Genomic DNA, 27286 nt, shown 5'->3' with positions numbered 1-27286 from the left:
GTTTCCTGACAGTGAATCAAATTTGGGTTCTTCCTTGATTTTCCAGAACTTGTATTAATATAGTAATAATGGCACACTTTGTAAGTCAATAGTGCTTTCTTGGAAATCTCAAAAGCAGACATGATTCATAACCTTCAGCTACAGGATATGTTAAATTTGGGTTAATTAATCTGTAGGCTGATTCACAAGTGGTACGCTGGCATAGGCTTCTTGGGGAGCAGAGCTTTTTATTTTCTGTGGAAGGAAGCCTTGTGCTTAGCAGAAGCTGGGATTCAGAATGACTTGATGTGTGAGTTTTGTTACTGTGGCTCTCTTAGCTTGTGATCATAACCAGTGAAACATCTTTTGGCTGAATGCAAAGTATACGGTGGGGGACCAGTAAAAGATTTTAAAACACACTACATTGTAATTCTTTCCTTGTGTGTCTTTTAAGTCTTTATTTACTTTTGATCTCTTCTTACAAGGATGGTGGTGAAAGGGAAACCAGCTACCTTTAAGATAGTAAATGAGGTAGCATATTGCAGCATAGATCAAGCCAGATTTGTGATTTATGGCAGTTCAGATTTCTGTATGTAGGTGAGACAAAAGTGAATGACAAAAGCGAAAAAGTGAGTGACTTTCCATAACTTCTGTGCAAGTGCAAGAGTGAATGACAAAAGTGAAAACCATTCATTTGTGCATTAATTAACACAAAGTTGTCAGTCATCACTGAGCATTTTCTGTTAGGCATTTCCCCCCCCCGCCAGGGATAGATAGGCTGTATATATAAACTGCAAATCACCTGGCTAGTACTGTCCTTGTTTACCTTTTCTTAATAAAAACTGTCATCTGTAATGTGTAAGAGCGAAAGAGAAGCCCTTAATCTTTAGTCTTGTGAAGATGCTAGCCATTCTTGTGAAGATGCTGTCTTAATTGCAGGACTTGTATCCTCCTCCTTTTTTTTTTTTTTTTTTTTAGTGTGTGTGTGTGTGTGTGCGCGCGCGTCCTAAATTCAGATACTCACTTTGTGGCTTTCTTCTATTTCCTTCTTCTCTTTGAAGGTGATACTTCAATGGTCCTCAAAGAAGAAAGGCTTATGTTGTAGAAAGTAGCATGCTTCTTCCGGAAAATATGGCATAGCAAATGTAGTGAAGACATGAATAAATTTAGAAAACACTTTTCATATTCAAAGCTGAATCCATTTCTGAATCTTTATGTTGAAAAATTACTGGTAAAATCTAGTGAATCTTTCCAGTAAAGTTTACTCTTGTATGATGTGTTTTTAGACTCTATTCCTTTTTAGCTTCTTTTTTGACATGGGTAAATAACTCTGATGTTGGTAAATGTCCTTTTCTAAAAATAGATTGGGAGCAGAAAAGTATTCAGTGGCTCTTGAGTCAGGCTCATGTTAAGTCAGTAGGAAATCATTCTGTCTGCTCTAATGGGGTTTGGCTCAACCGCATGTCATAGTGCGTTAGCTAAGCCTCAACTACTACCATACAGGAATTCTCCAAAGAAGAAATGTTTTCTTTTCTTTTTATATGAAACAATTTGCACAGCTTTTGCAGTGTGTTTCTATCATCCTTTGATAAGTAAATCTTAGTTGCTATACTTTTGAAATATTGATCCTGAAAACTCTTAGGCTTTTGGAAGCTGTTTTGATTAATGTCAAAAGACATTTTAGAGTTATTATCTGAATGAGGACTTGAAGAATTGGGTCAGCCTCTGACTATTTCACAGAAAGGAGAAAAAGTGTTTTAGTGTGATACTTTCAATTAGGCTGTTTAGAAATGGGGAGGTAAGTCTTGATAAAGAAAAATTCAGTGTTCTTCTAATTGTTCAATGGAAGATGCTTCTAACATGTATGGGAAAAAACTGGGATGTTAGATATGTGAACTTTGAGAAGGGGAAAAAAATTGGCAGCTTTATAATTCTCTGGACTTGGAAACAAAATGCGTTTGAACATAGTAGTTGGAATTTCAGAATACCATTTCAACACCACCTTTAATGTAAAAGTATATATTCTCTGAAAAATGGAAAAAGTAGTGGTTTTCTTAGTATATGTTAACTCTGCTGAGCTGTGCTTGGCTAACATTTTTCTCATCTGTTTTATAGGTTTTGTAAAAGACACCGGATTAAGTCGAATTCAAATGTTCCATGTGTCCCAAAAGACTTGTTGATGATGTCAGAATTAGTTCTTCCACAGTTCATCTTTAGTCTTATTCAACACTTAAGAGAGGGGTATAATGAGCCTGGTATGTTTTAAATTTGCACGTATCTAGCATATCTTACCATGCTGCTATCTCTTGCTTTGCAGTCTGTGAAGACAAAGTACATGAATGCTATCTACAGTTTATATAATTGAATTTTGTGCCTATTTTCTGAACAAAGTTACTACCTGGCTAGGCAATTTGATTTTGTTCTCTGCTGAAGAGCTGCTTAAACATGTTTTAAGGGTTACCTAGCATTGTGTTGAGCTCTTCCAGAAAATGAAATCAGGATTAATTTGAAACTTGTACATGTGAATTTTAGAGCATAATGAATATATAAATTAATTTCTTTTGTGGTGGTCATAGCTGTTCTGCCTTGTGAAGGTCTTGGCCAAATTACATTACATTTACACCAAAAGTTCTTGTTATGTGGTTTTCAGCTCTTGATCTGCCATCAGAGAAAGACCTTCATAAAATCCTCCAGGTTTTGGAGCCTCATGTTTCCTTTCTAGAAGACTTGACCAAAATGGGAGGAGCAATGCGATCAGTTCTTACCCAGGTTTTGACTAGCCAACAGTTCTACAAAGATCTTAGCTCTGGTATGTTTGTGTTATTTCTAATAATTACATTTTCAAATTATGAAGAATTTAAGGGCATAAATTTTATCACTTCAGTTCCTGCGTGTTTTTGTTTGACTTCTCAAAACCCAGAAAAATGCATGTTTTTAAGGATATTTTTTTGTTGTTGATAGAGGGGGTGGGCTCCAGGAGCAACTAGAAACATTTGTTATTAAGACCTGTAACAGCAAACCTCTTATCTTCCCTGTTCTGGATAACTGCATAAAGATACATTGTTCCAAAAGAGTTTTTATAAAAAAATCCATTCTCTTTAAAGTGAAGCGAACACTTCCAAATAAGGTATATTAAGCTTGTTCAAAGTGGAATATGTCTAACTTATTTTGGGATCTGCTCTCACAGAGGTTACTGGAGGAAACCTTAATAGCAAAAGGCCATTGTCTGTCTTGTTCTTCTGTGCAAAGGCTTTTTTTTTGTTCTTTCCTTAAAAACACCGCCACCATCCCCCAATTACTTATTCCATCCTGTACCAAATGACAATGAATCTGAGAATGTTGAGCTGTCACTATTAACCCCAAACCACCTAGTATAAATTAACTCCATCTTATTTTCTTGTGATTAGGAGGTGTCCTTTTTGAGTCCTTCAAGTACTTCCTTTGCATAGGTATGGAACAAATAGTAATTACTGTAGATTTAAGTTGCCATAACTGGCTTGGGCAGCAGCTAGTTGAACAACAGGCAATCTCCAAATCTTTATTTGAAAGGAGAAACACTTAGGAAAGCTGCCTCAGGGACAGTTTTCTTTATTCTGTTTCTTTCCTCTTTTTCTTTCCTGTTTGATAGTATTTGAATGGGAGAAGTTTAATGACTTCCCTTTTCCTATATGTAATGGATTTCCTGAGATAGAAGAGTGGAGAGGGAATGGGAAGTGAGGCATTCTTAACTGGACTCTTGGAATGGAGAATATGTGTGTCGAAGTAGGTACAGTTTGTGGGTAGGGAAAGCAAAGAAAGGGATTTTAGAGCAAAACCTGTCCTGACTTTGAATGCAAAAGGTGCACAGCTAAAAAGATGCTGTCATCTTTTTCATGTTTTCTTAAACACTTGACACAATTTATTTCTCTAAAGTTTATTTTTTCCTTAAATAACAAATGTGTTGGGTTTGTTTTTTTTTTTTTTTTTTTTTTGTTGGTTTTTTTTTAGTCCATTTCTTTGTGGAAAATTGTATATCCCAAGCATGCAGTGTGACTTTGCTTCATCAAACAGTTGAAATGATGGTATCTTTATGAATAGTCTTCGTTAATTGCAGCTGTCAAAACTTGAACTTTGAAAGAAAAAATCCCAACTATTAGAAATTATATATGGCGTATTATTATTACTGGGTTTTTTTGTTGGTTTATTTTTTTTCCCATTGGAAACAGTAGGTCCCTGTCCTTTCTGTCCAAAACCAACTGTTTTGAAATATCAAAACAAATCCTTTTTTGCTGTAGTGTTAATGGTGGCAGTGCTGGTAAAATGGAAATTAAATACATCATTTAGAAAAAAACACTGTGTTGGAGGGGAAAAACTGAGAAGGTTTCTGGTCTTTTGGATTTCAGTTCATCAGTTGTAGAAGCTAAAAAGTTCTTCCATCTTGTAACTGTACAGCTTATTAAAACATTGTGAACCATTTTTTAGACTGCTTGTATAGAATATGAAGTAGATGAACCAAGTAGCTGTTGTTGTACTTCAGTGCTGTTTTATGTATGTATTCAAGGTGTTGGAGAGAATGCATGCGCAAAGAAAAGTCATGAAAAGTACCTCATTGCCTTGAAAGGTTCTGGACTGGCATTTCCTGAGGATAAAATTGCATGTGGTATGCAGGAACAAGGAGCTGGAACTAGCACATTACCAGTTCAAGGTTTGTGTAGAAAAATATTTTAAGAGAAGTCTTGATTATTGCTGGTTTTTATATAAACTGTTCTTTTAGCTTATTTTTTAAAAAAACCCAAATCTTAATGAAACTTAAGGAATTACCTGTTATTTAGTGCACCACCAAATCAGAGGACTCATTTTAATTCTATGAACAAAGCTAAACATAATAACTTTTTGTTACTAATATACTAAGCATCATTTCCCAGTCATAGAATTAGTGGAATTTGAGTAGGCAAGATGAAATTGCTCGTAGTGGAATTTTGTCACTGCAACTAAGTTAAGCCACCTATTCTTGCAAAAGTGCTGTGGATTTTTTTTTGGATCACTGAAGGCCATCAGCGTGTTTTGCAATTTCTGAAAGAGCACTTCACTGTTAACTCAGTACGTTGAAGTTCTGCAATGGAACGTACTTGCAAATCCCTGATTTTGTATTGCTTAGAAGTCTTACTCCAACTTCTCAGTCCACTGCTGTGTATCTTTTAAAGAAAGTTAATGTAGTGTTTCATTTCATAGTGGCTCATTAAATATCGTAAAATACTCTCTTTTCAGTATAAGACTTATGAAAGGAATCTCTGAATTTTTTTATTTCAAAAGGTTTAGCAGGTGCTACGGCAACATCAGGACAAGGGGATTCTTCAGATGAGGTGAGACTGTTTTTAAAGACTATGATGAACTGCAGCGGAATATTAAATGGAGAGAATGCTTGCAGCCAAATCCCACAAACTTGAACTCTTCTATCTACCACATGTTCTCTCCATTCTAATAATTAGAAATGATGGAGATAAAAAGGAATAGCTCATGCCTTTGATTTACTAAGGACCTCTTGAAAAATCCTTATTTTTGCTAATACTATTTCAGTGTAATTTATGTATGTAATGTAGAAGAAACTTGTGTAGGTAGTTCAAAAGTCACTATCAAGTAAATTGGGCTTGATTAAAGCAAACTTAAAGCATGTGATGCTGTGAACGGTGTTAGCAGGTTTTGGCACTTGAGAATCCAGCTGAACTGGTGATAGCAGCAGTGAGAATTTCTCTGTAGATTAATTCCCATGTGTAGGCTTGACCTTACTTAGCAAACACATTGAGTGGGAGTAAAAAGGAGGGAATCCCCTTTTAGATTGAGCTGTAATAAATAAGTGGAATTTAATGAGGAAAGTTAAATTCTGGTAGAGTTACTGTATCAATTTATTCTCATTTTTTTTGCCCTACTATTTAAAACCTAATTTCAACCAGTGAGCCTTAGCAGCCATTCTGGTAGGGTAGTATAAAAAACTTTAAATAATGCAAAGTATAGTTTTTAATAGGTTTTTTTGCTTATATTGAATTCTATGTGAACAAGTATCAGAGTAAAACCAATTGTTTGTGTATGTCTAAAAGAGTTGTATGACACGTTTGCCTCTGTCACGAGCACAACAGCATCTGTTACGCTTTCAGCAGTGCTATTTATAATTTGGCATTTTTCAAAGTAATGCTTGTTGTTTTTTCACCATTGCTTGACGAACGGACAAAAAAAACCAAACATGAAAGACTGTTGACAGTATCACTTTTAAGGCCCATGAAAGAAGGCAGCAATTGAAGTTAATGTTGTTAACCTCAAGTAGTATTTTCAAATAAACTTAAAATGGCTCAGCATGCTTCTTTCTGTTTTACCCCTGTAAGTGATGACGAGAGGGGAGTAAACTAGTTGTTAAGAGTCTGAAGAGAGGTTGAGTATCACTGGCATTTCTTCTGAGAAAGTAGTCCAAGAGGGAGATAGAGATGTATTTGAGGGAGAAGGAATTTTATATCAGGAAAAGATGTTTTTTTCAAGGAAAAGATACTTCATGAATAAAGAAGGGAGGAGTTACAGCAACTACATTATAGCTTGCCAGTTAAAGATACCTGTTTTCTAGAGAGATTTTTCTTTCTGATCTCCAGGATATAAATATACATGTAGGTATTTTATTATGTTATGGCAGATGTGATTTTTCTAAATTCAGATTCTGCATATACTCACATACCTGGGATCAATTTTTAAGATACATTGTAAAAAAGCACAAGGCCCTGTTTTAACAGGTGTATTTAGAAAATTTTACAAAAGAATGAGGAACTAACATGCAGATAAAACAATAAGCACTCAAAATTTAAATGTTCTTTAGTATATATTTTCACTTCTGATTTTTCCTTTCATAGCTTTCATAAAATCACATTTCTACAGTATGGGATGCAATTAAAAATAATGTCAAAAGTTTCTTTATTTTTTTTTTTAAACAAAAAAACCCTTAGTTAGTGGCATCTCTGAAGAGAGTTAATTTTCTATTTTATAATCTTTCTTAATCATGGTCTGCTTGACAAATATGAATTGCTGAAAAGAAAGTCAAGTGTTTTAATCCAAAAGCCAAAACAGAACTGTGCAGGTGGAAGGCTGAAATGCTTAGCAGAAAAATGACGTTACTAGAGAAATGCTTCCTAGGGGAATGAGGAAGAAGTTGTCTTGTTTTATGACTTCTCTTCCTCTCCCCTGCCCTCCCCCGTAAGTTACAAAGGGCATTTACAGCTTTTTTTATGCCTTATTATACTCTCTTACAGCAGAGTAAAACTATGTTCTAATTAAGAAATGTGGCAAGAGTACACTTTTAACTGGATTTTCTTCCTCTGGTATTTAAGATGAACCTCGGAAGGATAATGTTCTTTCTTACCAAGTGAGTCTTAAAGGTAGCATTGTTTCAGAGATGAAAGGCTAGATTACAAAATTTACATAGGCTACAGATTAGAGCAGTGCTTCTGCAGGGAACTAAATAGCTTGAAAAGTTTTGTGTAGTTCAGTATTTAGTTTCAGTTCTACTGTAGTAGATGGTTCTAAGCTAAAACTGAACCTGGAGGATGGATGTATCCCGAGATATGTGTTATGGGTTATTTTGTTTTGTTCCCCCCCCCACCCCTGCCCCAAAACAGTATAGGCTCACTTGTGCTTTACTTCTCAAATGGTTTGTGTTCCATCCTGTGGTATTTTGGAGACAACTGACCATTAGTTTGGTTTATTAGCTTTTCTTCCTCATGTTTTGCTTTGTGCAAAAGGAGCAAAAAAGTCCCTCTCTAAACCTGTCCTCATATTTAAGAAGTTTTTATGTTCCAAGGAATCAAATAAAACCCAGTCCATGACTGCTTTTACTACACTGACGAATAAACCTTTTTGTATTAGATATCTCAGTTTGGCTGCCCTTGTAGTTTAATGAGCACTCAATGCTTTATTAATTAGTTACATAGTTATTGACTCCAATTGCTGTTTAATGTAATCGTACAAAAATCTATGTATAGTATCTAATATTACATAAAGTTTATTATCTGAATTTGCAACAGATGTGGCACACCTTAGGCATATTGCTAAATATTCTATTATGTAAAGTAAATCTACAAAGCTTTTTGCTGTTATCCAGGTATATTTACACAGCATTATCTAACGGGTAAAAATAAGGTGTTCTACATTTGCTTGCTCCTTCTCTTATTCTTTATCCCTGGACTTGGCAGACACCATGTGACCTAGCACTCGCTATCTCAAGGCTGTTAAAACTCCTGCACTTGACATTAAGATTTAATACTACCTTGCAGCAGCAATGGAAACCAACTGTCTAACATTATTGAGGAAAAAAAGAGTTCTGAAGAAAGCGTTTCTCATTAAGTCACTCATAAGTTTTCTTCAGTTTAGTGAAATCACTTCAAAAGTTGCAATCAAGACTGTTACATGTTTAAGTTTTTCTAATACTGTAGAAGAGGAAACACACTTTGCCAGAGCAGTGGTGTTGGAGGCTAGAATCCAGCACGTTAATCACAATTTGTATACCCAAATGCATTATTTTCTGGTTAAGGCCCCTCTAGCAACTCTCTGGATTAACTGAGACTGCTGAAGAGGTCTTGAGACCTCTAGCTATCAACTTTCTAGATACAGGAATTTAGATTCCTTTTCTTCACAGCAGGAGACTTAAATTGCAGAGTCCTGCAGTTCATAGTAATAGCTCAGCAGGTCTGATTTTTGCTTTAGAGTACTTGGGCCCCTCTGATAGGGGAGTGGGCAGTGGCAATATCCTGCAAACTGACTGGCTCCAGATTGAAGTACAAAAGCAGCATGTGTTCACAAAGGCCCCAGGACATCTAGGAGTTCAAATGTGTGTCCATCTTAAAATGAATTTTCAGATGGGGGTGCTGAAAGGATAGGAAAACTCAGACCTTTCATTAACATGATACTTTTGGTCAGTCCTTAGATATAATATATGAATCATCTTTCTCCCTGAGGAAGCATAGTCACTTCTTGAGTACCAGGCTCTTTATTGTTCCAGTGAAGTTTGGAAGTAAGATACAGCGTTTGCTTAGATGAGAAGGATATTGGTTACTTATTTTTAACAGTAGATATCTGCATTGATTATCTCTCATTATATTAGATCCAGTAGGAATATTTCTTTATTTCCACTGTTTCATTAGGACTACCATAGTTAGTAAAGATGCATGCAGCATTTAATATAGTCCTGTAATGTCACATTCTTTTTTAACACCCACTGTTAGATTTTGTAAAGTGGTGGTGATGATGTTTTTAACTTGCATTGCATTTTGGAACCTTTGCTGTTTTATTTGCAGAGTGCCTTGAAAGCTTCAGTTGACAAGTGCCTGCGTAAACTGTTTCCATTATTCTGTAGGGATCAAGCAATTAGAATTCAGCAATTAGAATTGGCCTCTTAAAGGTGTCAAAATCCTTTATTCTTGGATCAAAACTTGATACTGAGTAGAAGATGTCTAGGTAATTGTCTGTGTTGCCAACTTTAATAGCCAATATGTTGGCTGATACTTTTTTTTTTTTTAGGAAACAAAAAACCCCAAACCCTACAGATTAATAAGGTGAAACCTTGGATGTGCAACAGTTAGAAATTTTCTAGTGTTAAACATTTTTGTAGCAATCAGTTTCAGAAATCAAAGAAGATAACCTTATAAAATTAATTAAATAGATGAAGATCTCTGAACTTGCTGATGATAATGTTGCCTGTAGGGGGAAAAAAGGCATTTGAAAAAAATATGTTTTTTCTAATGAGTTGCACTGAGTCCATGGTTCCTGTAAACAGCAAAAGTATTTTTCTGATAAGAGAGTATATTCAGGGCTTTTCTGTTTTAGCTTGATAGTTAAACCAGAATTTTGAGAGCATACCGTCTCTTGGCAATAAAATTCTAAATATACGATTATCAATTTTTTAAACTCTTCCCCTACCCCAGGAGGACCAGGATGGTAGCCAAGGTGTGGGCAAGCGCAAGAGGGTGAAACTAAGCAGCACCACCAAAGGTATTTATAAAGTACTGATCTCAGTTTATCATGCTTGCTTTATGTCTATCTTAAAAATTATCTAGGAATATTCATTCACTTTCCAAGCACTGTAGTGCTGCATGTGACAGGTATTAAACATAGCAAAGTCTAAAAAAGAATAGCAAGTGAAATTGTGGTAATTGGCAACTTTGATTTCCCTTGAGTGAGTGCCACTGTCTGGGACTCTGTTTGACCAGTCATTTTGTCACCTTCATGTCATAAGTTGACCTCTAAAAATTCATTCCATTTTCACTGTGTGGCTGCAAGGTGGCAAGACAGCTTGACAAACAAATTTTTGATGTATTTGTTTTTAACAATATTTTTTTTCATTATGCCACTGTAACAGTATGATTGTGTTCTCAGCCAGGCAAGAATGGCTCTCTCTGGTTCTGGTTGGTCTTTTTGTACTGTTCTAGTAATGTTTAAGAAAAGATACTTGAATGAGGTCTCCTTTGAAATCACTCCATTCTTTTCCTAGATTGAAATGAGTCCTCTGTGCAATTTCTAGTCCAAAATGAGCAGCACTCACATTGAGATCAGTGCAAGTTTTAATTCAAGAATGAACATAGGCTAGAGACAAGGTAGCCCTATCCTGTGCTTGTCCTTGACATGTTTTTGTGCTAAAAAGTGTTTAAATAATAATATTTAAACTCTTATGATTAATAAAGAACACTTTTTTTTTTGGTTGGTTTTTTTTAATATGAGTATGAGGAGACTGACATAGGAAGCACAAAGAAATTGCAAGCCCTGAGAAAAGAACATTCAGGTGAAAAAACTGTGGTGAAAGTTGGAATAAAATTTCTGGAAAGGCTTTGGAGTAAAGGTTTGGAACTTGAATTTGAAATGCAAGGGTTCATGAAGTCAGTAAAAAGGTATGAAGGCATTGTGAGCAGTATGGGAAGGTAAGATTGATTGTTTCTAGTGGTTTCAGATTGAAGGAAAAAGATGGAGAAGCTGGAAAAGCAGAGAACTAAATGTTTTGGCAACGGTGGTGTTAAGAGGTGATCTTAGAAATGGTGTGTGAAAGATTGTGGCAGAGAATAATAATGTGGAAGAGGTGGTAGTTTTGGAGAAGTGCAGGAAACTTACAGACATTCAAGGAAAGCTCTCTTGAATTTTAGAGGCTGTTAGCTTGTCTAAAAGGTTAAGTTAGAGTCAGGTAATGCAGGAAAAAATGCTGATTTTCTGATGCGTAGTAGGAAATAGGCAGTGGGGAATCTCAGGTTGAGAAGCTGCCAGATCTGAAAACCAGTATCAGCTGTGGCATTTCAGGAAAAGTGATACTTTAATTCAACATTTCATTTCCCCCCAGGATTGTAGTCTTCCCCCTCTGAGGCATCCCAACATGGACTGTGCTCATGATGTTGATAGCTCCTAATATCAGCCCCAGAGAAGGGAGTCTGCCAATGGGGGAAGGGTAAGTATCTGTTTTTATTAAATATTGAATAGTTTTCTGAAGTTTTCAGTATTCATATTTTATGTCCAATAGGGTATAAAATAAGAGTATGAAAAGAAAATTTTAGAAAACTGAGTATTGAATAAAAACAGATTTACCTTTTCCGTACAAGCAGACTCCCTGTTCCATCCTAGGTCTTTAGTGGTACTGTCTTCATAGAAGGTTATTTATATACTGGGGATATCTTGGAATGCTAAGACTCATATTCTAGAGAGATGTTTACAACAGTCTATGGGGTCTTTGTGGCACTAGGAAAGAATAAAAAGTTTCTTTAAAGAAAACACAGGTTTTATGGTGAGGTTCGTTGATACAGGTATGGGACTGAGTATTGAGAGGATTTTTATTTTTACTCTGTTTTAAAACCTGCATCCTGCATCCATCTGAAATACCTGATGTTTAAAACAATTTTAAACCCACAGGCACTATATATTTTTCTTTTTATTTGTTGAAAGAAATTTAAATCATGTGGTGCTTTTCACGAGAGTGGGAACATTAGTCCCAGTGTTCTTGACAAATTTTCCAAGTTGGGTAAGAGCATTCTGCCTACTTAAATTCTGTAGCAGGTATAAGTGGATATATATTCTTCCATCCTTGCCTTAAACTGCTGTATAAAGAATTTGATATGCACTGTTGAACTGTGATATGTGTCAGAGAAACCTGCACATCAGTGACAGATAAGGTGTTGTGTCACTTGTCTTCATGCCCAGTGTTCTCACTCAGGGGCATTTGGCATGTACCTAAACCTGTGCTGTCTGTTCTGTGGACAGAGGACTTCAGTCTGCATGGCTACCAAGCTTTCATGGGCAGTAAAATTACATACGCAATTTCTTAACAAGAGACGAGGAAGAGAACATAAATGATCATCATATGTTTGCTGCAGTAGGTGATGTGTAATTCTCTACAAAATATTTTAACGTTAAAATATCTTTCATGACTCTGTGAAGGTAATTTTTTATTTCAACGCTTGTAGAATATATTGAATAAAACACATTCTTGTCTTTGTGTGGCTTGCTAAAGTCTTGAGGAGGTCCCTAAAATGTAAATTATTCATTATTTCTCATGATCTTTTGCAATTCCTGAGATGTTTTGCGCTGATTGGTCACTTGGCTGGGGAACTCTGACCTTTGGTAATGGCCGAAAATGGAGGTAATTCCAGCTTAGGAAGAGCACAGATGGCTATCCTGTTTAGGATAGACACAAAGCTATCCAGTACAGTCCCTAAAGCTGTCATACTTCAGTGAAGAGGCAAGTCTTCAAGGCCAGATGTTCAGCTTAAGTGTTTTTGAATCTGTGCTAATGGTAGCACTTCATACAGTCCCATTGGAATATGGGATTTTGTGTTGGGGGGGTATGTCCTCAGGTCTGGTTCATTTCTAGGTATAAAGGAGCATTACTATTATTTGCTTTAGTTCTTATATGTTACCGGAGTGAACAATGCCTGTTGTAGTTTTAAATCATAAATGATCAACCTCTTGAAGAATGATGATAGTCTTTTTTTTTTTTAGTAATTTTTAGTAATTTTTTTAAATGGGATTATTATGATTTATGCTCTGTCAAGCCATAGTTTCATGAACAGTTTATTCTAGCACAGGTCAGTTTGTGCAGCTTTGCAATCAGGAAACTGATCTGTTTGAAAACGCAGCTGAACAGAATGGAAAGATGACTTGATTCCTATGTAGGTATGCCACTAGGTATGCCACAGGGATGTACTGTCAGCATGAGTAAGGGGGCAGAGTGAATGGCCAGGAGTTGAATGGGGAAAGACGAGACGGTCTCTTCTGGTATCATCAGGAGCTAGTGCCTGATTATCTGATCATGGTAATTTTTGTATTTAAAAAACAAAAAAAACCCACCAGACAACCACCAAGCAAACAAAAGCTTTGTTGTTGGTCAATCAGTAGATATATTGCTTGTATGAAGCTTTGTAACAGAATGTAAGTGTTCTTAGGTGGTAGAACTGATCACTTAATCATAAATTGTATTTTGTTGTTTTGCTATTTTAACTTCAGCTAAGTAGTAGTTTACATTAACAGTTTCCCTCAGTTAAGTGGCTGTGTAAATATTGTGCAGGTTGCTGTGATTCATTACAGTCAGTGGAGCTATTACAGTAAGGTGATATGATTCAATGCATTCAATGAAGACTGGACTCTGTGTGGCAGAATTGTACTGAAAACTTTCATTGACTTCTCTGGGAGGTCCTTTTTATTGTTACAGACTCTGACACTGTGCAGTGCTGGCCATGTTCATTTCCCAGTGTCTTTGGAAAAAAAAAATAATTTACAGAGCACACTAAAATGTTCTTAAATTTTTGTTACTGACTTTTATAATAGACAGTGCAACTGCACTATCATTATTTTTAATTTTAATAATTATTACGTTACACTTCCCCTCCTCCAACCTTTTATGCAGATCAATCTATCATGGATGTTTTGAAGCATAAATGTTTTCTAGAAGAATTATTGTTTTGGACAATAAAATATGAGTTTCCACAGAAGATGGTGACTTTCTTACTCAACATGCTGCCAGATCAAGATTATAAGGTACTTGCCTTACTTCATTCAAACTTAAATGTCTTTTCTTATTCACATACTTAGTGTGTATTATGCTTTTCATGAGACCACATATGTTTGAATAATAACCAGTAAAATAATGCAGATCTTCTACCTTGTTTTGAGTATTTGGTTAGAAGGTCTAAAGTATATAGTGTTTGGAGAGAAATGTGGACAAAACAAGATGGATAATTCTGGAGCAGCAGTATTAATTTTGTTCTCATGGTTTGCTGTTTTCTTTTTGGCTGATAGTTCGTATTTGAATGTGTTGAATTTTGTTTTGTTTTATTTTACTTTGTAAATTGGATTTTTATCAGTTAAAAGGTGTGGATCAGCACTAAATGATTCTGTAGTGTGGTATCATTGGTAAATAATTGCAGTGACTTCATTCCTGTTGCAACTGTTGTAGTAGGCAGTGGTTTCTCCATATAGCCCATTACAGTGTGAGTGTTCTTGCTGCAGCTATGCCCTAGGTGATTTTGGCAGCCTTCCAGCTGCTTCCTTACAGAGTTTTGCAGTTGTCCATACCAAGTGTCTCCTGGCCTGGAGTCATGGAGACTGGATGTCATCTTCCCGTTTTAATCTTGGTGTGCAGCCAGGTTTGGTTGTTTGCTCTACATGTTCCAAGACCAAGCATACATAGCAATCAGGCTTAACATTTTACTCTGATCATGTCATACCTTTGAGCCATGTAAATATTTTGGACCTTCTCAATCCCTGCTGGGAGGCAAAGATCAAGAAATCCTGAAGTCCAGGCCTGCAGATTTCTTCAAAAATGTCTGTTTATAATGGGGCAGCCCTGTATTCGTGCACCCTTGAAACCTTGCTGTATCAAAGCAAAGGATATGAAGATAACTTGCAAAGAAGAAAAAAATAAGATATGGGCTTTTGGCAATAGTCTGTCAATGTCAAGACAGCGTTTTGGTTTGGGATACCAGCATAGATTCATCTTGGTCTTGGATTCAGCTAATACATGAGGACATGTGTAGTCCTTCTTGACTGATGATCCCTTGCCATGAAGCTTGAATTCTTCTTGTTATTTGGACACCCACGTGGACATCCAGTTCTTCTGATCCATTGCCAGCTAAACTCCTGCCTGTAAAAACACCCAACTGCTAGCAGCTTGTGGAGGAATCTGGTAAGTGTTGCTATGTTTACCTTTGTACTATACCATGTAATGACAACAACTTTTAATGATCATGGGATCTTTTTTCCTTTGACAACAAGCCACAGTCTTCAGTGGCTTTCTTCACTGTGTCCATAATCTTTCTTCACTATGTACTCAGAATGGAGACCATGGTATATTTGGTTTCTCTACTGGCTGCCGCCTTTATCTGGAAATAGTGCATCTTCCACCTACCAGTACTGTATGTTCAGACAAAAGGATTATTTAAACATTCCCTTTTTTCTTTTCTTTTTTTACCAATTTCATATTGTGTTTGATTAAACAGTTAATTCCTATGTACAAACTTTATTACTAGCACAAATCCTAAGTATTTGAAATCTTTTAGAATCTGTGTTTATTTTAATTGCTGTGATTGTCTGAAAGGTATTTTTCAGTAGTAAGGAAACTCACAGCAGGAAATGTATCACACAGCAATACTAGGGAGGCAGTAAAACTATGTTTTTTCCCAAGATACCTGTGCTTTGTTGCAAAACTGTGTCGATGATGCATGAATTTTAAACATGTCTACGAGGATTGTGGCTAATTTACAAGGAGTGGTTCTGCCTTTTACATGCGTACAGAGAGAATATACCATTTTGACATGAATTAGAAGACTGTTTTATCATTCAAGCTTCCATTTAGCTTTTATGAAGGATAAGCTTGTTTGCTGTTTAATCATGTTGCATTCTCAAACAGTAGGAACACCTGCAGGGATATAAACTGTTCCAAGTGATCTCTTAGGTTTCTGCTACTTTCTCCCATCCCATCTACACCGCATGTACTGTCTTAATTTTTTCTGTCTCTGCTGTTGTGCAATTTGTCTGATTTTTCATGAGCTGATTTAGCTCATTAAATCAGTAGAATTCTGCTAGGTTGGTTTTCTGATAAACAGAATGAGCTAGCCAGACATAGAGCACAGAGCTGGCTGGCTGTGCATGCTCTGAAGTTGTTGAAAACTCTGACCTCCAGTGCAAACATAGTAGAGCTGACTGAATCCACCATGCCCTATGCAGCAGTCAGTGAGCCACCAGCAATCTCTGTTGCACAGGTTTATTTTTAAATAGGAAAACAAACTTCTCTTTTAGGATTCCCAGTATCAAAATGAGGTGTTGAAAGGGGTGGGCTAAAACCCTGGGTTAACTGGCTCTTCCCCTTCTCCCTTCTTTTGCATGAGACAGCACAACAAACAGTGTGGTCTTTGCCTTACAGGATTTGTGCCTGAGGCATCCCTTTCAGCACTCTGACATTTGAAGCTTGAAAGACTTACAAGTGAAGAAAACAGAAGAGAAATTTACCAGAGCTTTCAAGAAATTAGAGGTGTTATGGTGTGGATGAGGTTTCTACAAGAGGAAAAACAAAAGGCCAGAGAAACAGGACTGACCTTCATGTGACCAAGGAGAAGGCAGAGAAGGGGTTGGCAATAAAGAGGAAGCTGATGGAAGAGTGTAAATCATCCCAAGAGCAGAGCCTTGCTGAAATCTGGAATACTGGAAGAAATGCAAAAGCATCTGGTAGAGATAATGAATCAACAAACATAATTATCAGAAATGCTGTGCTTCGTCAGGCACCTCCCATAGTGAATGTTGAGACAGTTACTACAGCAACAGGACTTCACTAACCCCTGGATATGCTGTTCTACAAATTCTGTAGAACAGTTTTTCTACTGGAGACTTAACTTTAGCACAGCTTTCGCCTCACAGAACTATCTTTTTCTTTGCATTGAAAACATAAACATGCGAGATGCAAATTCTAACTGAAACATGGGGTTGATGTTAGACTCCTAAAAGTTCTGGGATTGTTGAGTGGCCACCAGGAGGAAAGGCCAGATGAAAAAACTAACTTTGTTTTTTGGCTTAGGCTAGACATTTAGAAGCTGCACAAGGTCATAGAGACTAAGTCTGTGAAGGTAATTAAATATACAGAAAACATGTCTGTCTTAGGAAGCCACTTCTTGCAAATGATTGGAAGCTGAGGAAGTATTTGGAAAGACGTGTTTCTTTCCAATATCTGCAATATCTCCAACTCCAATAATATCTGCATTCTTGGTCCATTCTATATTTTTTCTTAGTTGTGTATACAGCTTTGGCCGCTCAAAGACAGGATACTTAGCTGGATGGACTGATTTGACCTACTATGGCTGTTTTTATATACGGACTGCAGTTTACCACACTATTTCAGCATTTTAACTTCTAGAAAAGAGTTTAGATTCTTCCTTTCAAATTTTGAAAGGGTTGTATTTGTTTAACTTCCAAGTGAATATAGGAGTAAAGCTGGTCTTTAATGATAGAGATTCTATAATACATTTAAATACACTATATTGATAGTACTGAATCTACAGTACTTTCAGAAATTCATTATCATATGTGGGTGAGGCATCAAAAGTTTTGATGCATGCTGATTTAAAATCAATAACCAAAAAAATCCAAAATTTGTCCTTAGAGGAGGACCATGTTTTTGCAATTGGCTTGAATTGAGAGTGCTGTGTAAAACAAGTAAAACGTAGCTTCTACATCACAGAACCTGAGAATCCTATTTAAACATAATACAATGTGAAGAAGTAATATATAAATAAAGTATACTTTTTTTTTTTTACTAGCAGCATTAAAATACTAACTTCTTAAAATATCAGGTGTATCATTTGTGTCTCAGGCTTAACATTAATAGTGCAAACGTCTTGAAGTTTGTTATAAGTGTCGTTGGCAGTGATTAAAGTTGTATCAAGCTTTAAATTAAAGGGAAATTATATGATAGGTTGTTCTGCCTTGGAATACCAGAATGATACTGTATTAACTCTGCACAAGTATTGCGAATATGTTGTTCTGAAAAGGCTTTAGCTGAAAACAATTACCATTGTGCTGGATGCTGTATGTAGAAGATACTTTCGATTATTATACAGGTTTCCGTCATTGTGAACCAGCTAAAGGAGGGCAAGTTAAGCAGTGTTGTAGTGTTTCCTGCAGTGACATCCCCATCCCCATCCTGGTCCGTTTTTTTGTATGAGAAACTTTATTTTTGAGGATATTTGCTGGAAGAAGCAGTCTTTGTGCCCAACAGCAGCATTATGGCATCATGATATTTTTGGAAGTAATTTTCTAAATGAGAATAACATGGTAGTGCTATAATAAAAACATGGGAGTGCTGAGTCTGAGCAGGTAAAATGAAGTAATGATTTGTATACAGTCTGGTGAATACACAACTGCCTGAGGGTGGTTTTAAAATTTCTAATTTTATGCTTATGAAAGGTTAATACTTCCAGAAGGAATAGGCAGTGGATTTTAGATGTTGAGCTGAAAATTTTCATCACTACACAGCCTGTATTATCTCTTCTTATTAAGCCAAGGAAGTCCAGATGGTGTTAATTCAGAACTTAAAGTACTAAGTGAGAAGTGATTTCAAAGCTGGCAGATAGGCACACATGTATATGCAGTGCAGAAGGTTGGTTTACAATGCAATTTGAGGCTAATGGAGTGGGACAAGAAATTGTACTAAGATTTATATGTGTATATATTGGTACATTTAAATACTGATCTGGTTTAAAAAAACCCAAATAGTTGTGTGAAGAATAGAAAAGCTTGCTAATGACTTTAATTATTTAGGAGAAAGCACTAAAGATTTATTAAAAAAAAAAAGGATGTTATGATAGCAGATGAAATTCAGTGTTGAAATGTCATCTTGAGAGATGAATGAAAACCTTACTCCATGGGTAGACGAGTGCAAGTGGTAAGTTAAGGCAGCTTTATTAGGCACCACTAATCTCATTGTTCATAGTGTATCATTTTGGAACATCAGTACCTGTTTTAGGATGTAAAAAATTTAGGATAAATTCATTATTGGAACTTTACTGCTTTCACAGGTATGCTCAGACCTTATATTCCTTGTTTCAACATCTCTGGGTTTTTTTTAGTGTGCAAAGTATAGAATGAGAAGGTTAGATTTTGGTATAAGGTAATAAGAATTGAGGCATAAGTTACCCCTCTCTATACATAGGTCTTTTCATGTGGACTGTTTCTGGAAACTAGACATGGGATAGTTAGACCATCAATTTTGGTTTATCATGGCAACTGGTGTTTCCTAGGATATGTTGATTGTACTTTTGTAAAGGAATATTTTATATAGAAAGAAAGCTGTAATTTTTGTATCGTGTTTGTTAACATAAAAATTTCTTTATAATTTGCAGATTGCTTTTACCAAAACTTTTGTTCAGCATTATGCTTTTATTATGAAAACGCTGAAGAAAAGCCATGAATCGGACACAATGTCTAATAGAATTGTGCATATCAGTGTTCAGTTGTTCAGCAATGAAGAACTAGCACGCCAAGTAACAGAAGAATGTCAGCTGCTGGATATTATGGTCACTGTTCTGTTATATATGATGGAAAGTTGCCTTATTAAAAGTGAATTGCAAGGTAGGTTGATTTGTTTGTTTGTTTGCTTGTTTCCATGGATAATAAATTCATTGTAAAGGAAATTTTAATCTCTTTGGTAGTCAATCCACCCCCATAACCTCTTCCCAAAACTGCAGAGGATCTAGCAATATATGGTAGAGGCTGAGTCTCAAAATTTCCTAGAAATATAAAGACAGTTATCAAGAGTTATATTGATGTTTTATGCTTTGGTTCGTAGTGTTTTCTTTTGTAGGAATGTTACATGGTTTATAATACAGAGTATTATCTTGCAGGTGCTTCATTTGTTGGGTAAAGTGCATAAACACCATTTGTGAAGCTCATTTGAATGAGAAATTATATATGCAAATTGAGACCTTTATTAATTTAAAAAATATTTTCAAAGTTATTTCACAAGCTATCTGAAGTATTTAAAACTGTTGTAATTTTTCTCACCTGTGATTGCCTTAATAAAACTTGATATAATTAGAGGAGAATGATTTAATACTTTGTAAATATAATCATCTGATCAAGCTTTTGATTGACAAGAGTGGCAATTTGAATTTGAACTGGGGTACACTGTGTAACTTTTCTGGTGAAAACAGCTGTCCTATTTCTATGCTCCGTGTTTTACCTGTCCTTATCTGAAAATGGTGGCACAATGAAGCTTGCTGACTTCTGTTTTTCACGCTTTCATGTACCTAACAGACCGCAGACCCTCTTTATCCTAGTTTGAATTTGAAAATACTCTCTAGGTAGGCTGACTGCTGCTGCGAAATAAATACCATCAACTTCTGCATGAAATTGTGATTTTTCTTGTCTGTAGTATCCTTTGTCTCTGAGTCCACTCTATAGCCTAATACAGGGTGACTGTACTGAAATAGGAAATAATCCTCAGTCATCTAGCTATAAAGAGTGCCCTCATTCAGCTGCACTTCAACATGAGAAATTCTTCTGTTGCCCTACATAGATTGCTTTACAGTATTCAAAGAAAAATGTTGAATCTTTAACAGTTTGTATATCAAGTGACTTTTCCTAAACTAATGCCGTACTGGTGGAATGTCATTTAAAACTACTTTTAAGTAGTTGTTTTTACTTGTTGGTCAGTATGTGATGTTGCAAGCATGGTGGTAAGGCTCTGTAATGGATCAGAATTTGCAGCCAAACAGAAAAAGGCTGACAGTGATGAGACATTCTCTGAAGAAACTTCCTGGTAATTAATTATGTAGGCTGGAGCTGATAAGTTAAATAATATGAGTTATATTTGTGATAGATTTGTGAGAAAAGACTTACCCCTGGAGCAGCTATCCCAAGACATGAAGTTACCTGTTTCCTTTCCCCAGCACCAGTGATTTGTCTTAGCTAAGACTCCATCATGGAATCTGTCCAGTGCTTTTCAATGTTTTCACAATGTTTCCTCTTCACTGCTTTATATATGAGGGGTTGGGCATACTGTAAATTGACAGAAAAAAATAATAAAATACTTTATTGGGTTTTTTCCCTCATATTCTCATTGGCCTTCTTTTGCAGTTCTGTAGGCTTGTATCTTGTGTGTAGTTCAAGGTATCTCTTATGATGCTGGAAATAGAAGTCTGTTAAAAGTCTGTGCTGGTGAGATAAATTGAGAGTTCTGTTTGTGCAGCTAGTGCAAACAAGTAGGTCGTTTAGTATCTGAATGAGGCGAAGTCTGCAAATCCAGCCAATGGATAGATGGAGAAAACATTGGAGAGGAGCAAGGAGAACACAGAGCAGGAATTCTACCTGCTATGGCATGTTTAGTTTGCATTGCTTGCAGACCCTAATTGTCTTTTGGACAGCTGACACCTGTTTAAAAGTATACACTTCATTAAGGGTATTTGTGGATGCCAAGTGACAAACTGTGTTCCTGAAACAGAGTTGACCTAGGAGCTGTGTTGATATCAACTTCGAAAGTGTTATTAGTTCAGCTTACTTCTCTCACACATGGTGTGAAAGGATGAGGAGGTGAAATATGGGTGCAGATGATAAAACTGGCTCCCTAGGAAGATTTAAGTCCCTATGCTCTTAAAGACTTTTTTCCTCTCTGTCAGCACTTTCCTCATACTGAGCTTTTCATGGGAGAAGAATTTATACCCCAAGGAAAAAGTTTTGGTAATGGTTCATCCTTTAAAAAAACCAACCAACCAACCAACCAAAAAACCTTTTCCTTTGACTGACCTTTCGTTAACCCTGGCTTGTACAGTACTCTGCATAAGAGGCAATGCCAATGCCAATTTGAAGTAACTCTGGATTTGTCTAATCTATACTGGGGCAGAGAATCAGCAACATGTAACTGTTGGCTCTTTGCAAATCCTTCAGCAGGTTCAGACAGAGCCAGCTGAGATGTTATCCTGTTCTTGCATAGGCTGCATGAGCACATGGGAATTAGGCAGCTGAGCAACAAGACCTTAGTTCCTTTCTTTGCAGATGTACCAGATAACAAGAGAGGGATTAAAGAGTATTTGATCAACTGTGGCAGAGAAGTTTGAGAAGCTCTGCAGAGCACTTCTGGCTTCCTGTTCCTTCCAGTGCTTCAGTGTAGTAGATACGAGTCAGTCTTAAGAAATGGGGCTCTGTATTACCTTATGGTAACAAGAAGGTATCTGTTCATAGTTGTGTGCAACTCAAGCAGCATATTTTTCAGTGTTTTTTTTCCCCTGGTACCAATAAACCAACAAAATAACCTCAGAGTAAAAAGGGAAAAAGTATTTTCTTCAGTAGTTACAACAAAGGGGAGGAAAAAAGCTTACATATATACCAAAGGGAACCACTCCAGATACAGATGTCCCTCATCAGCTGGAGACTGGAGTCTCTTAATAACAGTGTCGTTTTATCTGTGGCTGTGCTGTACTGCTTATGACCCTTTCATTGTGTAAAGGGTAACTACAAGGGTCCTTCAGTGCATTTGAACTGGACAAGAACTATCCCCAAGGCTGATCATCAGATCCAAGATTTTCTTTCTTCTGTTCATTTGAAATAGAATAGTGACTGACAGATGGGTGCTGGAAGTTATTTCCCTTGGATCAGGAATCCAAGACCAATCCTGTTTCCCTTCTGGTCTTTCCAGGGGTCCTGTTTATGAAAATCAAATGAAGAGATGTATCTGACAGCTGTAGAGGATGTACTTCTGTGATTTCAGGAGGAGACTTCTACCTACCCACCCACCGCCAAATTTCTTCTCCCTTTCTTTTGGGAACCTTCTCCTGTTCTAGTCTCAGGAAGGCTACATAAACCCTCTCTCTGTCCCAGATTCAGAGTGGAAATGCTTTTCTCTGCTGTCCTTCTCAGCCTTAACATGCCAGTGTAGGTTTTGATCACCAGATTCCTGTTTGCATGCTGTAAGGTAGCTTGCTCGCTGGAAGTGCGTCAAATTCAAAATAGATTTCAGATGTAGAAATTGTATTGTTTGGTCTTTCTATACTTCTTGAGAGTATTCAAAGAAGGCATAGCTGTGATGGTTTTACTAATGCACTACTTTTCAAAGGTTGCGATATTGTTCAAAGTATGTGTGTCTCCTACTGAGTGGGATCTACGTTGATGTGTCCATGATGAGAAAACAGCCTCAGGTACCACCAAATAACCATTCTTCTTTTTTGCAGTTTTCTCTGTGTGTGTGATCGCAACATTACAGTAAATCCTGATTTTCATTTTTGCATTATCTTGTAACTTTATTTAAAAATCACAAGAGGGAAAAAAAAGTATTACTTCTTTTTTTTTAACCTTTTTTTCCTTTTTTCTATTTTAAATCTAGATGAAGAAAATAGTTTACATGTTGTAGTGAATTGTGGGGAAGCACTACTGAAGAATAATACTTATTGGCCCCTGGTTAGTGATTTTATAAACATACTTTCACACCAAAGCGTGGCAAAGAAATTTTTGGAAGATCATGGTCTTTTGGTGACGTGGATGAATTTTGTATCATTCTTTCAAGGTATGTGACTTTTATAATCAGTACTAATCCAAGGATGCTAAGACAGCTTAATGTTTGCAGTAACAAAATCCTTACACTGCTGTATGTAAATATTTAATTCATTAGTATTCTCATAAGTCTGTATTCCTGGACGGGAACAGTATATTCTAGAAAACAGGTAGATTTGAAAATGATTTAATGGATCTTTGTCTTGTGTGGACTAGTTAAAGAGCAATTGCATCACACTTGACTGAGATTCATGGTGCCAGAATTCTCAGGTTGTACTTAAAGTACAAATCTTAACTTGTGCTAGAAGTGTTTTACTGGTTGTCGTGGTATAATCCCAGCCAGCAACTAAGCAGCATGCAGCTGCTCGCTCACTTCCCCCCCACCCAGTGGGATGGAGGAGAGAATCGGGAAAAGAAGGAAAACTCCTGGGTTGAGACAAGAACGGTTTAATAGAACAGAAAAGAAGAAACTAATAATGATAATGGTAACACTGATAAAATGACAACAGTAATAATAAAAGAATTGGAATATACAAATGATGCACAGTGCAATTGCTCACCACCTGCTGCCGATCGATGCCCAGTTAGTCCCCGAGCGGTGATCCCTCCCAGCCCCACTCCCCCCAGTTCCTATACTAGACGTGACGTCCCATGGTATGGAATACCCCGTTGGCCACTTTGGGTCAGCTGCCCTGGCTCTGTCCTGTGCCAACTTCTTGTGCCCCTCCAGCTTTCTCGCTGGCTGGGCATGAGAAGCTGAAAAATCCTTGACTTTAGTCTAAACATTACTTAGCAACAACTGAAAACATCAGTGTTATCAACATTCTTCTCATACCTAGCTCAAAAACGTAGCACTATACCAGCAACTAAGAACACAATTAACTCTATCCCAGCTGAAACCAGGACACCGGTGAAGTTCTAAATTTAAATATTGGGTAAATTAATCTGATAAATCTGCATCTTTTTCTAAGTGTTGCTGTGAAGAAACTTTTTATTTAAAAAAAATATTTAAAATTTGTGAACTTATCAATACTGATAAATGATAAATGTTCTGCCTAGAAAGAGGACCAGATATCTTCCATCCAAATGGAGTGCACCCTCAGTAAGTTTGCAGACGACACCAAGTTGGGTGGTAGTGTTGATCTGCTGGAGGGTAAGAAGGCACTACAGAGGGATCTGGACAGGCTGGACCGATGGGCCGAGGCCAGTTGTATGAGGTTCAACAAGGCCAAGTGCCGGGTGCTGCACTTGGGTCACAGCAACCCCATGCAGCGCTACAGGCTTGGGGAAGAGTGGCTGGAAAACTGCCCAGCAGAGAAAGACCTGGGGGTGCTGGTCGACAGCCGGCTGAATATGAGCCAGCAGTGTGCCCAGGTGGCCAAGAAGGCCAACGGCATCCTGGCCTGTATCAGAAATAGTGTGGCCAGCGGGAGCAGGGAAGGGATTGTCCCCCTGTACTTGGCACTGTTGAGGCCGCACCTTGAGTACTGTGTTCAGTTTTGGGCCCCTCACTACAGGAAAGACATTGAGGTGCTGGAGTGTGTCCAGAGAAGGGCAACCGAGTTGGTGAGGGGGCTGGAGCACAAGTCCTGTGAGGAGCAGCTGAGGGAACTGGGGTTGTTTATCCTGGAGAAAAGGAGGCTGAGGGGAGACCTTATCGCTCTCTACAAGTGCCTGAAAGGAGGTTGTAGTGAGGTGGGTACTGGTCTCTTCTATCAAGTAACAAGTGATAGGACGAGAGGAAATGGCCTCAAGTTGAGGCAAGGGAGGTTTAGGTTGGATATTAGGAAAAATTTTTTTACTGAAAGGGTTGTCAAGCACTGGAACAGGCTGCTTGGGGAAGTGGTGGAGTCACCATCCCTGGAGGTATTGAAAAGACATGTAGATGTGGTGGTTAGGGACATGGTTTAGTGGTGGACTTGGCAGTGCTAGGTTAATGGTTGGACTTGCTGATCTTAAAGATCTTTTCCAACCTAAAGAGTTCCGTAATTCTAAACGTTCTCATTGACTAAGTGATGTTCAAAGTAGAAGGGCTGCTGTCCATGTTAATGTCACCTGAACAGCAAGGATTGCAGTTACTAGCCAATCTAGAGCTATTGTTCTTTTCTGACCTATTTCTGTTCAAACTTTGATGCTTGTTCTCATATTTTATCTAATATTCTGCTGCTAGATGTGATAGATTGTTACACTTTGTGGTTTTTTGTCTTAATAGGTGTGTGAATGCACTCCACTGCATTCCACCTAGCCCTAGTTAAATATTTGGTTGTATAACTCTGCTTAAATCTTTGAAGGTATGAATTTAAATAAACGAGAATTAAATGAGCACGTGGAGTTTGAATCACAGACATACTATGCTGCCTTTGCTGCTGAGCTGGAAGCCTGTGCCCAGCCGATGTGGGGTCTTCTGTCACACTGCAAAGTTAGGGTAAGACTAACATTTCTGTTGTTATTCTTGGTTTTACTCATGATTTATTCTAGAGTTCTCAAATCTGAAAGGTCTGTCTGTTTTGTGTTTGAAAAGACTTAGGTTTTGCTGTCTTTGTCTACCAAATATATAAACCTGTGATCAACTTGGATTCTGTGTATAGTGAGTATAGAATTCATACTTGTACCTAATTTATTGTCTCCAGAACTGGGACTACAAGTTCAGGATGTGTACAGTCATTCCATATGACTGTATATATGGAATAACTTCTAATCTGATGAAGAACTTGATAAATGTCTCTGAGTCATTCTGCCTTTGTTCAGTGGGAAAGGAGATACATAAGTCGTCCCTAATGTGATTATAACGTTGATTGTGTCTACAAATAGACACTTCGTTGTGATGGGGGATGGAGTAATTTATGGTTTTGTGGTGTTTTACTGACAACCTGAGGTGAAAGCCTCTTAGGTTCTGGCATCTCATGGTCTCATAACTAGAGCAAAAAGTTGTTACTATTTGCTAGACTGTAAATTATATTAAGTTATAGTAAAAATGCAATCCATCGGTTTATAGGAATACTTAACATGCTAAAAAACTTTTATTGGTTATTTTTTTATAAAATAGATACTTATCTTTGAAATTAGCTTATTCAGATACATAACAGCATCTGTGAGACAGTAATACCTGAACTGAACTGTGCACTGAAAAAATGTGCGTTGAGCACACCATGCAATTTTAAGAGAGTTTAAATCAGGCGGTTGCAAAAGCCTTTCCATGATGTAGGTTTTACTGATACATTATGAATATATCCATTTATGAGTTTAAATTATCTTTTGAAAACTGAATTACAACTTCTAGCCTTTTCAAGTACTCCTTTCTTTTTAGCTTAGGGATGGGAAGGTCTGCCTTTTGCTTAAGGCCTGCATGATTATTTGTTTTGCCTGTCACATGTCAGTCATGTTTTTACCCCCATGTTTGAGCCCTTTGATTGTTCTCAATAAATCTGAAAGAGTTCTAGAAATCTCATAGCTTAATTGTTGTCCTTGTTTAGTGAAACCTGATGGGTGGGAGGAGATTCCAGCTCGCATCCCGTGGGAGAGGGAAAGTCAGCAGAGCCTGGCCACTGTAGAGGGTGGAGCAGCAGGATGAGAGTGTGGCTGTTTTATTTCCTGATGAGAAAAAGTGTCTGACTGAGCCAGTCAGCACTTGCACAGCTTCTGGCTGGCCAAAGCACTGCTGGCTTTTGCATGAGAAGTGTGTCATAGATATCCTAAGAGTGTGAGGCAGGTCTGGAGTCTGTGTTTAGGGGGAAGGGAAGATTAAAGAGAAAGTCAGTTAAGAAATAAGGCTTTTTAATTTCTGCTGATCACAGAGCAA

At 37.2% G+C, this 27286-nt stretch overlaps 1 protein-coding gene across 7 annotated transcripts in view; it reads left to right on the top strand.

Moving 5' to 3' along the window:
* The window catches only part of UBR3 (ubiquitin protein ligase E3 component n-recognin 3), a 119658-nt gene that overhangs the window by 10641 nt on the left and 81731 nt on the right, over positions 1 to 27286 (top strand). For 6 of the 7 annotated variants that reach the window (XM_030018948.2, XM_030018951.2, XM_030018950.2 and 3 more), the window contains exons 2-10: positions 2095 to 2234; positions 2630 to 2788; positions 4520 to 4663; positions 5272 to 5321; positions 9912 to 9978; positions 13865 to 13995; positions 19347 to 19575; positions 23321 to 23500; positions 25779 to 25912. In XM_030018948.2, coding sequence (XP_029874808.1) covers positions 2095 to 2234; positions 2630 to 2788; positions 4520 to 4663; positions 5272 to 5321; positions 9912 to 9978; positions 13865 to 13995; positions 19347 to 19575; positions 23321 to 23500; positions 25779 to 25912 — 1234 coding nt within the window. The remainder of the gene's footprint in view (positions 1 to 2094; positions 2235 to 2629; positions 2789 to 4519; positions 4664 to 5271; positions 5322 to 9911; positions 9979 to 13864; positions 13996 to 19346; positions 19576 to 23320; positions 23501 to 25778; positions 25913 to 27286) is intronic. The other variant, XM_030018952.2, reaches the window with a different exon arrangement.

Source organism: Aquila chrysaetos, chromosome 6 (genome assembly GCF_900496995.4).
Source record: "Aquila chrysaetos chrysaetos chromosome 6, bAquChr1.4, whole genome shotgun sequence".
In the NCBI taxonomy this organism is placed as follows: Eukaryota; Metazoa; Chordata; class Aves; order Accipitriformes; family Accipitridae; genus Aquila; species Aquila chrysaetos.
Note: the sequence above shows the minus strand (reverse complement) of the source record. Positions and strands in the feature narration are given on the sequence as shown.